Source organism: Pteronotus mesoamericanus, unplaced genomic scaffold (genome assembly GCF_021234165.1).
Source record: "Pteronotus mesoamericanus isolate MK-2021 breed Mesoamerican mustached bat unplaced genomic scaffold, CSHL_Meso_final contig_182, whole genome shotgun sequence".
In the NCBI taxonomy this organism is placed as follows: Eukaryota; Metazoa; Chordata; class Mammalia; order Chiroptera; family Mormoopidae; genus Pteronotus; species Pteronotus mesoamericanus.
Genome location: NW_026555078.1, coordinates 12,665,761 through 12,678,100, shown reverse-complemented (window position 1 = coordinate 12,678,100; position 12,340 = coordinate 12,665,761). Strand labels below are relative to the sequence as shown.

General features: G+C 42.6%; 1 protein-coding gene across 1 annotated transcript in view; it reads right to left on the bottom strand.

The window, feature by feature from the left end:
* STON2 (stonin 2) overlaps nt 1-12,340 on the bottom strand; it is a 113,346-nt gene that overhangs the window by 36,235 nt on the left and 64,771 nt on the right. Inside the window, exon 5 of the mRNA XM_054567188.1 lies at nt 6,762-6,932. Coding sequence (XP_054423163.1) covers nt 6,762-6,932 — 171 coding nt within the window. The remainder of the gene's footprint in view (nt 1-6,761; nt 6,933-12,340) is intronic.

Here is a 12,340-nt window from a genome sequence, read left to right as displayed (position 1 = left end):
AGAAAAAGGGGCTGTTGACTATGGATGAAACCCCAATTCCTTCCCTACCTCATACCTCTTCAGGGGACAAAAGATTAGAAATGTCCCTCCAATCAAAACAAGATCTCCCTCTGGCCTTCCATGATTCTTAGCCCCTGTTTTGTATTGGCCTCTTTGTCTCTGCAAAGAAGCTGCTTCATTGAAACATCATAGAAAAAAAGCAGTTGTCCCCCAGACAATGAAGTCGCCTGCACACAGGCATTTCCAACGTAGGCAGTGCTGGCAAAATTCTCAACCTGTTGCTATAGTAGCAGAAAGAATGTGATTTGAGCGAGCAGCTCTGCCAGATCCATATCCAAATCCCTCCAGCTCTGAGGAGAACATTAACCCTTTGCTGCCCTTTCTCAGGGGCAGAAATACCTAGGGAAAAATCCTAAATTTTTCTTAAGAGCTGCATGTTGTACTCTTAGCATTCACTCACTCATTCATTTGTCTAATAGCTATTAATTTAGACTCTGTTATGCTGGCTCCTAGATTTTCAGGGGAAAACAATGCCGACTTGGCCCCCAGCACTGAGCAAGAGGAGGGGCAGGCTATTAAATTGTTGCTAAAATAACAATATATTATGCAGCATCAGTGTTGTATGGGAGACACATGAGATTTTCAGCAAAGCCATGGCCAGCATGGAAACAACCTATTCAAGATAATCAGCTTATACAGTAATTACAACAGACCCTATATATTTGAGGCAACTGCAATTACTCGCTTGTTTGCATGTGGTAATTTGACAAAAACACCAATGGAAATGTTGGCTCCTCTCATATCAAGCCTCCTACAAAGCATTAGTTTAAACGAGTTGTTTAATCAAATCAGTTTCCCACATAAAATAGAAATAACACTGTTTGTCAGAGAATGATTGCAACCAATTGCTGAACAGTCACCAGGCAACAGAAATGGCAGGTGAGGGCTCAGAAAATACACCACAGAAGCACAGTTATGAGGAGGTCTTCTAAAAACAGTCCCCACCCCACTTCTGTGGTCAGGACAGTAACCTCAGGAAATGCAGTGTAGAAATTACCTTTATCCCAGCTTACTTCCTCCAACATTGTGCTGGGGAAATCTCATTATCATTGAATATCTCCCCACTAGACTTCCGTGTTTCCCATGGAATGTAAATACTAGGAGGGCGGGGTTTCTTAGGAAACTCAGTAGGTAATGATATCCTCATATGCTTTTTGTGAGACAAGGCAGTATCAGTCAGATTGCCAAACAAAAGCTGAAAAACCGAGAGGACAGGTTGCTAATCTTGGTTAGCTACCAGATGTGGCCTCAGGGAAGTTACATAACCTTTTGTACCCCAGTTTCCTCACAGGTTAATTTGATACACCACACAGTTCCAAAGGCACAGAATAATCAATAGCAATGCCGATAAACCAGCGGCCTGTAATAAAGTACTCCATTTTTTTTTTTCTCAGTAAAACACTGGAGAATATCTGAGAACCTCAACCTTTCATAAAACAAATCAGGGAAAGATAGGCCATCAGGGAAGGATATTCACTGAAGTCTCTTTTAACCATGGCGATGTTGGGCTAGGGTTTGGGAAGTGGTCCCATGTGTTTGGACCAGAGAGAAATCAGTTTCTTTCGGGCCCAGAAAGAAGTGATGATTGTAAAGGAATGTTGTGTAATCTGAAGTAAAGACTCCACTGCAGTGGACACCCAAGTGCAGTGGTCCACAGCCTTCACATTTTAGAGGATGGTAGGAGAACGGAAATGGAGGCATTCTGTGGAGATGCCAGGGCCATCTCTAAACCTCCTTGCTGGAATTTGCTTCCCTCTAAAATTCCATTGGACAGATCATAGTAGCAAAGAGCCTGGTGCTTCTTCCATATTATGAGGAACAGGTTGGTTCCGTAGGATGGACACTTTCTGCCTCTTGGTTACTCTGGGATCCAGCTGTGACTTCACCAACTTTTCTGAACAGGAGAAAGTGAAATTCCCCAACACGTCCCTCTCCCACCACAGAGGCTTACCTTAATGGCCCGAAATCTTCACCCCCTCAGTGTTCATGACCTCTGTCACATGACTTTGCAGTTTCTCTCTGCAAATATAAAGTTCCCTGCCCTTTGACAATGGACTTAGCCATGTGACTTGCTTTGACCAACACGATGTTAAGAGATTAATGAAATAACCAGAGGCATGCAATGAGCTTGCGCCTTGGGCTTGTGTTCTCGTGTCTCTGCCATCACCATGGGAAGACCAAGCCTGAGCTGGTCCCAGGTGGAAGATGAGGGACTTGTGGAGTAAAGCCACCCCAGCTAAGCCCTACCAAGATCAGCTGGCTCTCCCCACACCAGCCTGCAGACATAGGGGTTAATAAAAGTATATTGTTGTATGCCACTGAGATTTTGTGGTTGTTTGTAATGCGGCATTTTTGTAGCAACAACTGATACACTCACTAACTGACAAACCCACCATAGTAAAAATTCACCTGCAGTTTAAGGGTTAAAACACTGTTTGCTTTGTTTCCTTAATACATGAGTAATGGTCTCTGATTCTTTCTCCATTAGACTATAAGGTCCTCAATGCGGGATCCTATCACATCCCCAATGCCAAGGTATCTTGATGGAGGCCATAATATGCTCTAAATCCCAGGGGATACGGTGGTAAGCAACACACAATTCCAGGCATCAATCTGCACCTGTGAATTTTTTTTCCCCATCTAGGATCAGGTCAATATGCTTTAGCCCAAAGGTGGTTACCAAGTTTGCTTATGCAGCTGAAAGTATACCAAGTTAAAAATGAACTCTGAACCACCTGAGTGTTATTTGCCTAAGTAAAGATGAACTGGAATCATTGCATCTTTTAGTAATTGAAGGGACTGAAAAGACCATTGGATTACTGGTTTTCAATCCCAGCCAATCAACCATACTTTCTAAATTACAGATTCCCAGTCCCCATTTATATTTAGTTGAATACTCTGGTACAAGGCCCAGGCATCTGTATTGTTAAAAAAAGGTCTCAAAGTAATACTGATGATCACAAGACTTGTCTCCTGCCCCAGTAGAAGCCTTCCATCTAGGGATAAAGTCTCACGCTGAGTTGCACTAAAGTATTTATTATGACATTAATAGACCCAAAGATGAATACAGAGGGACCATCTCCAAGTGACCACATATAGTTCATTAGTTATTGTTAGAGTAACAAACTATTCCAAAACTAGTAGCTTAAAACAAGAAGCACTGATTATTGCTCATGAATCTGCGGATCTGGATCAGTTTGTCTGATCTCTGCTGGGCTCACTCATGTCTAGGTCAACTGGCTGGTCTAGGATTGCCTCACGCACACACACGTCTGGCATAAGACTGCTGTCACTTAGGGTGACAAGGGTCTCTGAGCCACAGCAAGCAAGTCCAGGAGTATCCACACAGCGACTGGGCTGGATCCTAAGGGAACAAGCAGAGGTGTGCGAGGCCTCTTAAGACCTAGGCTGGGGTCCAGTATAGAGCAAACCTTTGCTTCTGCACATTCTACTGGCCAAAGTAAGTTACAAGGCCAAGACCAGGTTCAGGGGCAAGGGAAATAGACTCTGCCTCTTGCTAAGAGGAGCTACAAAGCCATATCACAAGGGACTAGATTCAAAGAGGGGAATCACTGGGGCCATTTGGGCAACCGATTTATTACACACCTAATGTAATGGGAGAAAAATAACACCAGCAGCCAAATGCGATTTCTAAGTGTGGGCCAAAGTTTTTACCCTAATCTCAAAAACTTATAAAATCATCAGATGAAGTCTCACTGGCTACTCCTCGTTTCTACTCCCGCCTGCACACATAACGCATCTCACTCAATCCTCAAGATCTCGGTCTCAAGCTAAAGCAAAATAAATCTATTTACTCTCAGCACTATCTTACATTATCCTTTGGGGTTTTTAAAGGGGACGCGGATGGCGTGCCATCCGCACAAGGATTTGTTTCAGGTAGTCTCTGCGATGTCTCTTTCTGGCTTAGGATGTGCCTACAGATGAAATGTGGCTGAAGGATCATCAGGGAGACGTCCTCCAAAGGGCCCACGGCATTAACGTGAGGAGCGCCAATGCGTCATAAGACGTATTATAGGAAAAAGATAACAGACAAGACCAGCAAAAAGCCCCGAGGGGCAGGAAACTGGAGCTCACTGAAGATTACAGGCTGAGGCTAATTATATTTTAGCCACCAGCTGCTGGCTAAGCCGTCTCCACTCCGCTTGCCTGCTTCACTCACCTTTGCCCTGACTGTGGCCACTTAGGACATGCACTGAAGCTACAGTGGCTCAATTCCCAGCTATTTTCCCTGACCCAGGCCCTACGATGCAGCCTGGCGGGGGTGCAGCGATACTTATTATGGCATCCCTACAACTACAGTTCTGCATTCTGGGGGATTTTGTTTGTTTGTTTGTTTGTTTGCTTGTTTTTTAAATCACCATGACCTTTTGGTTAGCTCCATTTAAATTCTCTAAATACCTACTTGTGAAGTCTGGGACAGCAGGGAAGAGAAGTGAATTCCAGAAACCAGAAAACACAGGACAGCAGAGGAGCGGCCGTGGCTGGGTAGTGCCTGATGGCTCTTTGGAAGAAACTCAGAGAGTGGGAAGGGAGAGCATATGCTGCTGAAAGACAAGGCTGTCGAAAGTACACAGCTTGGTTCCCCTTTGTAAGGCAGGTTTTCAATCTGCTTGGTACGATCGCTGCTTAAAAGACTAAACAAAAGGGATGGATGAAAAATGCAACAAAATCAAAATAAATCCTAAATCCACCATGAAGATGCCTCAAAAAAGCCAAATTTAAGAAGAAACTGCATTCAGTTTAGTTTATGAAGAAATCCTAGGAGGTTCTGAAACTGTGCGGAACAGGCCATGGATAGGAAACACTGCCCACACTCTTTTATTCTTCTAAACTGTGTTCTTCCCCTGAGCACAGGGCTGGAAGGGAAGTGGATTTGGGAGGGATGACAATGTTTTTACGCAGCAATGCCTAGTGTGCAAAGTGCATATGCCTATGAGGGCCAGAGAGTTATCAGTAGTATCGTTAACCCCATGGATGGTTTGACATGGCATCCATTTGTTTTTCAATCATAACTGAAAAAAGTCACAAATTTAAACCTTGCCTATCCAGTAAATTCATTATAATGGCTCCCACCCCATCTCTTGCTCTCTCTGCAAGAAAATAAGTGGCATTCTCGGATGTCTTCTAAACGGCTGGCTGATAGGGCTGCACTCAATCTATGCTTTCGATGTATTAGCCAAAGGGAAACCTAAACTATAAGAAAGCAAACTACTAGTATTATCACTACAGGAACATTATAATGGCAATGGTAAAGAATTACTGATTTCAACAACAACAAAATACTGTACTTTCCTGAAACTTAGAAGAGGGGTATGTACCCCATGAAGCAGATCTGTACCCTGCCTGTGTTCTTCATACCCTTTTTGGTACACCATTTTTTAGGGCTAGTGTTTATTGCTGCTCTAAAAACCTAGATGTGGTAAGTGCAGGTTACTCCCTATCGAGAATCCTTAAATTGCCCGCACAGCGATGCCAAGAAAGAACCTGGGCTGCATCCATGGAGACACCTGGGCGTACGCCAAACTTTCACATGTATCATGGGAGTGCCTCTGGTTTGGGCAATTTCTACTGCAGTTTCTTGTGCCATTCTCCTGTGAAAGCCCTTAGCTCAGCATCTTCACACTCTAATGTGATCAGGACCTAATAATGCTTCACGCCTGTTAAAACAATAGGGCCATCTCAAACTTACAGCAGTATAGTATCAAATTAACATTACAACATAGCCTTATCTCTCCTAAGGCTAAGAGTTCAACTTTTTTCTTGAACTCTTCCTAGGTATGAAAGTTCCTGTTCGGCCCGCAACCAGAGGCAGCAGTTGTATTCCTTCACATGCCCCTGCACTCAACAGCTTGTGTTTAGAATAAATATTGAAATCAGAAGCCTGTTAACAATGCAGCTCTTGATGATCCTGAATTCCTCTCACCCACAGCAATTGAGGGAGAAGGCTTGGCACCAGCCCCGCACACAAACCTGCTCTCAGGCCTCCTCCACGTGCCTTCCGACGCGTCACTCAAAGAATTCTCAACACGCTGTACAAAGATCTATTTTCTCTCTTAAATACCACATGAATCCCACATTGAGCATCTGACTTTTTCCTTCCCAGGCTTAATTCAATGTTCATCTTCCATGTTCATCTACATTTAATTAGACCAACTTATCCTGAAACTCTTTTACTCCAACCCCTCTGCTGGCATATTTCATTCAACATGAAAATCTTCTAAACAGGATTGTTTGCTTGGTTTGTTTTGTTTTAAGACAAAACGTCATCGCGGTCTATTTTAAAGCTATGGTAACAAAGTAGGCTACTTTTCAGCTAGTCAGAGATGCGCACAAAATGCCCACAATCCTTCGCACTTTTCCTTCTTCAAAACCTATCCAATAAGCATGCAGTTTGGGGTTTTTTTCCCCTCCCTACAGGGCCAAAAGGGTAAGTCGTACTAACCAGAGGTAATTAGTACATTAAGTTTTATTTCAAGGCCAGGCTATCAGGTTACAAGTTCTAATAAATTCTGCTGGGGAAAGACATTTCTTTGTCTTGGGATGACTGAGAACTAACCCATCAACCAAACAAAACACCTTCAATCTATCAGAAACTCTCCCATCTAAACACAATAGAACAGAAAAGCCAATGCAAAAGCAAATAAAATGAATGAAGTGGTCCTGCTGCTGGCAGCCCTTACCATTGGGAGTGGAGGTCCCCTCCGGACCCTCACAGGGGCGCTGGCTCCTTCTGGAGAGGGGTGAGGGTGGCGAGGGGTCCTGGATGTGGGTGCGGGTAGAGGTATTACCCGTGCATGCTCGAACAGGACTCACCGCCGTCTGCCTGCCTGTCTGCCACTCCGTCCTCTCGTCTGGGTGGGAAGGGCCAAGATAGAAAAAAAAAAAAAAAAATGTGCAGGTTACTCACTGGCCTTCCCAGGCAGGCACACCCAGGAGGAGGGAGAGGCAAGGCGCACACAGGGAGATTCTTCAGAGAAAGGGCTCTAGATCTTGCTTCTGATTCCTTTTGTTAATACTTCCTGAACTTTAAACTCAATCTGCACCAGCATGGGTACTTTGGGGAGGCAAATAATACTTGAGTAATTAGATTCCAGGGCTTACAGCAAAGGTTACTTTGAAAAGGCAATGCTTTTTTAGCACGCACATTTTAAAATCGAAGTCTGAATTTGGTCTCCTCTGTGAGCATTAACACAGGCACAGGAAGTGAGGGGAAAGGGCTACCTCCGTGCAGGGGCCTGGAATGGCCTGGAGCAGGCAAACCTGGATGTGATTTAGCAAATGAATTTTCTCTATCTTTTGGGCTCTAAGTTGTAGAGAAACAGGATTTTTGTGCCTTGTATAAGAGGCACATTCTTGAATAGATATCTGGGAATCAAGATTTTAGAATGGATTCACATTGAAAATGGAAAAAAAAAAAAAAAAAAGAAAGAAAGTAAGAAAGAAAAGCTTGCTACCTGAGAGCCTGGCCTCTCTTAGATGGAGGGATCTTTCGGTAAGTTGTTCTGGTAAGCGTGGGTATTCATCAACAGAGGCACGGCAGTGCCACCATGGAAGGAGATGGGTCAGCGGAGCGAGGGTGAGGCGGAGGACACTAACACCTACCAGTACCAACAAGGACCAGGTACTTCTTTCCTACAATCCTGAAAGTGCCCTTAAAAGGGAGGCATCATTGTTTCTCTTTCACAGGTGGGTGAGCACACAGAGACCCAGAGGTGAGGTAACCTGCCTAGGGCTCAGCCAGCTAGTGAGTGGAAGACCCAAGATTTGGACTCCCCCTTGCCTGAATCTAAGACCCAGTATGGTGGCACCATACTCCCAGGCAGGTCTTCCAGCATTCCTGAAGGAACATTCACTTGCATTTGACCTAAGGCTAGGTCACTTTTTCTTAAATATGTATACTGTAAACTGTTATGCTATAGGATACAATTCTGTAGGATAATAATAGATACAATAGAGGCAAGAAAGAATGTACTGTACAGATTTCTTTACTACACTTTCTCATAGCCTTTAATATGCTACTATATATTGGGAATTTCCTAGTTTAGGACTTCGAGTGCCATGCTTCCTCCCCCAGAGCTTTGTTTCTTAGAAAGAGATTCTTGGGGTCTGAAAAATATTGTTATAGAGATGGGTTACTGTACTTTTCTTCCCCTCTGCTGCAGTCTGAATGTTTGTATTCTCCGCAAATTCATACATTGGTATCCTAATGTCCAATGTGATGTTGTCAGGAAGTGAGGCCTTTGGGAGGTGATTAGGTCTTGAGGGTGGAGCCCTCACTAGTGGTATTAGTGCCCTTATAAAGGAGACCCCACAGAGCTGCCTAATCCCTTCCTCCCTGTGAGGATACAAGATGCCTTTGAACAGGAAGAGGACCCTTACCTGACCATGTTCACACACTGATCCCAGACTTCCAGCCTACAGGGCTATGAAAGATAAATTTCTGTTGTTTATAAGCCACCCAGTCTTGTTATAGCGGCCTGAAGTAACTAAAACACCTTCCTTTCCTGTGTTTTTTAAAAAGTTTTCTGAACTTATAAAAAAAATTGTAACAAAAAATTCCAAACAGTATATAAGGGTATCAAATAAAAAGTCAAACTCTACCTTTTCTCTCTAACAACCAGGTCCATTCACCAAAAGTAAACACTGTTAAAATTTCTTACATATGTGCTTCAAAAATTTTTATACATATAAAGTATAATGAATACACTTTTAAAAATAACACAACTAAGATTGAAGTAAGATTGAAGTATAACCATGATGCCTTACTTTAGCAGTTAAAAAAAAAAAACCAATAATGTATTTGAGATTTTCTATATCAGCAGATAGAATTGCTACTGGCAAGTCAGAGTGAAGAAAAGTACAAGGTCAGTCTATAGCATGGGATTGCTGCTTTGTGAAAGGGTCCCCTACGTGGGTCACAGTATGCTTTGTGATTCGATGTCAGAATGCCTGGCTTTCCTTCCCAGCTCTGTGTAACTCCCATACGCCGCACTCACGTACTGGGCAGGATCCTAAGACATAAAACCCACCGCAGGTCGTTGTGAGGATCAGTAACAATGACAATGACAACAATACTTCAGCCACCACTTGTTGAACATTTTATTTACTCTGTGCCAGGCACTTTTGTGAACACTTTATATGTATTAATTTGATAAAAGCCTCATGCTCAACAATCTTATGAAGCAGATGTTATCAGCTCCACTGTACAGGTTAAGAGAACCACCTCAGGATGCACACCCAGCACGGAGTGCACAATAAATGCTTAAAGTTGCATCAATGAAGTGAACATCATGTCGGCCACCCTGAGCTTTGCCACAATGGACCCCTCCAAGTGGCAATGTAAAGTGGGTCCCTTACATTATCCCTGAGGAATAATGTTTTAATTGGGTGTTCTGTTCCAAAACCTCACCTTGGTTGCCTATAAATTCCAGACATAATCAATAACATCTTGTAAAAACAAAGATACAACAAGCCTCATTATTTCACTTATGCATGGAATCTAAAGAACAAAATTAAAAATTAAGCATAACGGAAACAGACTCATAGATCCAGAGATCAGACTGAGGGTTGCCAGAGGAGAGGGGAGTTGGGGGACTGGGTGAAAAAGGGGAAAGGATTAAGCAATACAAATTGGTAGCTGCGGACTAGTCACAGAGATGTAAAGTACAGCATAGGGAATATAGTCCATAATATTGTAATAACTGTGTATGGTGCCAGGTGGGCACTGGAGATACTGGGGGGACTGCTCTGCAAGGCATATACCTGTCTAACCACTATGCTGTTCGCCTAATACAGGAAACTAATACAGGATAATATTGACTGTAAACTGTAATTGAAAATGTTTTTTAAATTACTTGGAAGAAAAAAAACCTTCTTAGTTTCCTGTTTCATAGCATTGACCAGGATCTCGCATGCCATGTCAAACAGTGGCAGTGACAACGAGCGAGCGTCATTGTTAAAGAAAATACCACTGAAGGTTCTTCAACAACAATGTTTGCAATAGGTTCTTTAAAAAATATACTCCTAATTTTTTTATAGACTTTTAATTTGAGGTAAAAATAAAATAAATTAGAAAAATGATGTTCCATGACTCAAAGATTTTGAGAAACTGACTCTTATACTCCCTCCTTTTTACTGATGAATAAAATCCCACCCGGAAAAATATGTGGGTCTTCTCTCCTAAGGGGACATATGCCTGTAACCCTCTCTCAGTCATAAAACAATATTTAAATGTGCACCAATTTGAGCCCCACATGATCTCACAAGGGCCTCCAACATATTCTATATGCACATACAGAACATACTGTATACAAAACTGACATAGTATTAATCACTTAGAACAAGCATCGAACATTTAATTAGAAACAGCTTTCCCTGCTTCCTTAGAATTTATGGTCATTTAAAGAATGATTTGACTGGCTCATTTCTCTTAGGAGAACTAAGGATAACGTGAATCAATACCTTCATATTATCTCAATATATTTTCCTGTAAGCGCCAGAGGCCTTCAAAATCAGTCCACTGGGTTCTTCCCTCATAAAATCTCCATAGTTGGAGACATCACTCTGAGCCTTAGCTCTGGTTTGGAGCATGGAGCACCCATGTTTCAACCTGCTGACCCGCTGTCACGCGCGCGCGCACGCTCTCTCTTTCTCCCTTTCCCCTCACCTTCCCAAGTAAGGAAAATCTTAGAGGTGAATAAGTCACAGAGGGGCAGAAAGAGAGAAGGAAGGACAAAGAAAGACCTGCATTCTTTTAATATAGTTACAGTTGAGTAGATACTATGTATTTGATGCTAAGGGTCAAGAAAAAGGACAGAGAACCCAACTCCTTCCCTCCTCCAGCTTTGGCCCCCACCCCAGCAAAGTGCCTGGAACACAGTAGGAGCTGATTCAGCAACGTGTCTGGAACACACGGTAGGAGCTTATTCAGCAAAGTGCCTGGAACATGGTAGGAACTTATTCATTTGGGGGTATTTGTCTCCGGCCCTGCCCTCTAATTTAGGATAATCTTCATGTCCAATGCATTTTTTTTCCTTATTCTCACATTCACAACAACCATCCCATCCAGAAAGAAGTCCATACCTGGCAGAAATAGCGCTGCCCTGCTCTGACGTACACTTACGTTTAAAAGACAAAAAACGCTTCTCTGTGGTCGGGAGTAGGGAAGGAACCTCAGGGATCGGGGCATCAAAGGCAGGGCCTAGGTCCCAGTTCTGCTTTGTACGCTCCAGTCAAATTACAGGTGGGAGTTCCAGTGTCCTCCCCTCTGGAGTGAGGATGATAGCATCTACCTCACAAGGCTCTGATTGAAGATCAACTAAAAGAAGCCTGTGGCGCATTTATAAACAGCAGAATATAGCACACATACGAGGTAGTGACCGCCACAGCTTCCAGCTCTCGAAATGTGTCATCTGGCGCATGATAGTTGCTGTAACAGAGAAACCAAGTTGTTTCTGCTGGTCATGGTCCCCCGCTTCCTGCCTTGGTCTACTCAGCTGCCGTCCCCACCGTAGGTCCATCAGATCACTAACTAGACGGACAGCACAATTCCAGGGGGAAATAGACCAGCTTATTTTTGTGTGGACACAGACCACTCCTCATTCCTCTTGCTTTATCAGACCTTCTGAACTACTTCTCTTTCACATATTTCTGAAACTAATTTTAAACTTTTGGTTATGGAAAATTTCAAATGTATATTATAGTGGGAGAAAGGTGTAACAAAACTCCACATACATATCACCAGCTAAACAATGATATAGTCAACCAAATCTTGTTTTGCCTCTATCCCTACCCACCCTGGTAATATACTGAAGCAAATTCTCAGTATCATATCATTTTATCCATAAACATTTATGTATGTACCTCTAAAGGATAAGAATTCTGCTTGTAAACAAAACAAAAATGTTATTAGATCCCAAAATGAACTATAATTACTTAAGTTTTATCCAATATCCGATCAGTATAAAATTTTCTCCAATTGCCTCAATGATTTTTTCCCTTTGTTCAAATCTGTCTTGTAATTAATTGATAAGTGTTGTCTTTTTTAAATCTAAAGTTTCTTATTGCAGCTTTATTTTTTCCTTGCAATTTACTTGTTCATCACTTGTTTGTCATATAGCTTACCCCACAATTCACATTTTGATGATAGTGTGATTTACTATGAATTCACAGTTAGATCTAGAAGTCTGATTAAATTCGGATTTGATTTTTGGCTAGAACAGTGAGTTGATAGGTGGCCTTCCCTCAGGAGGCCTCACAC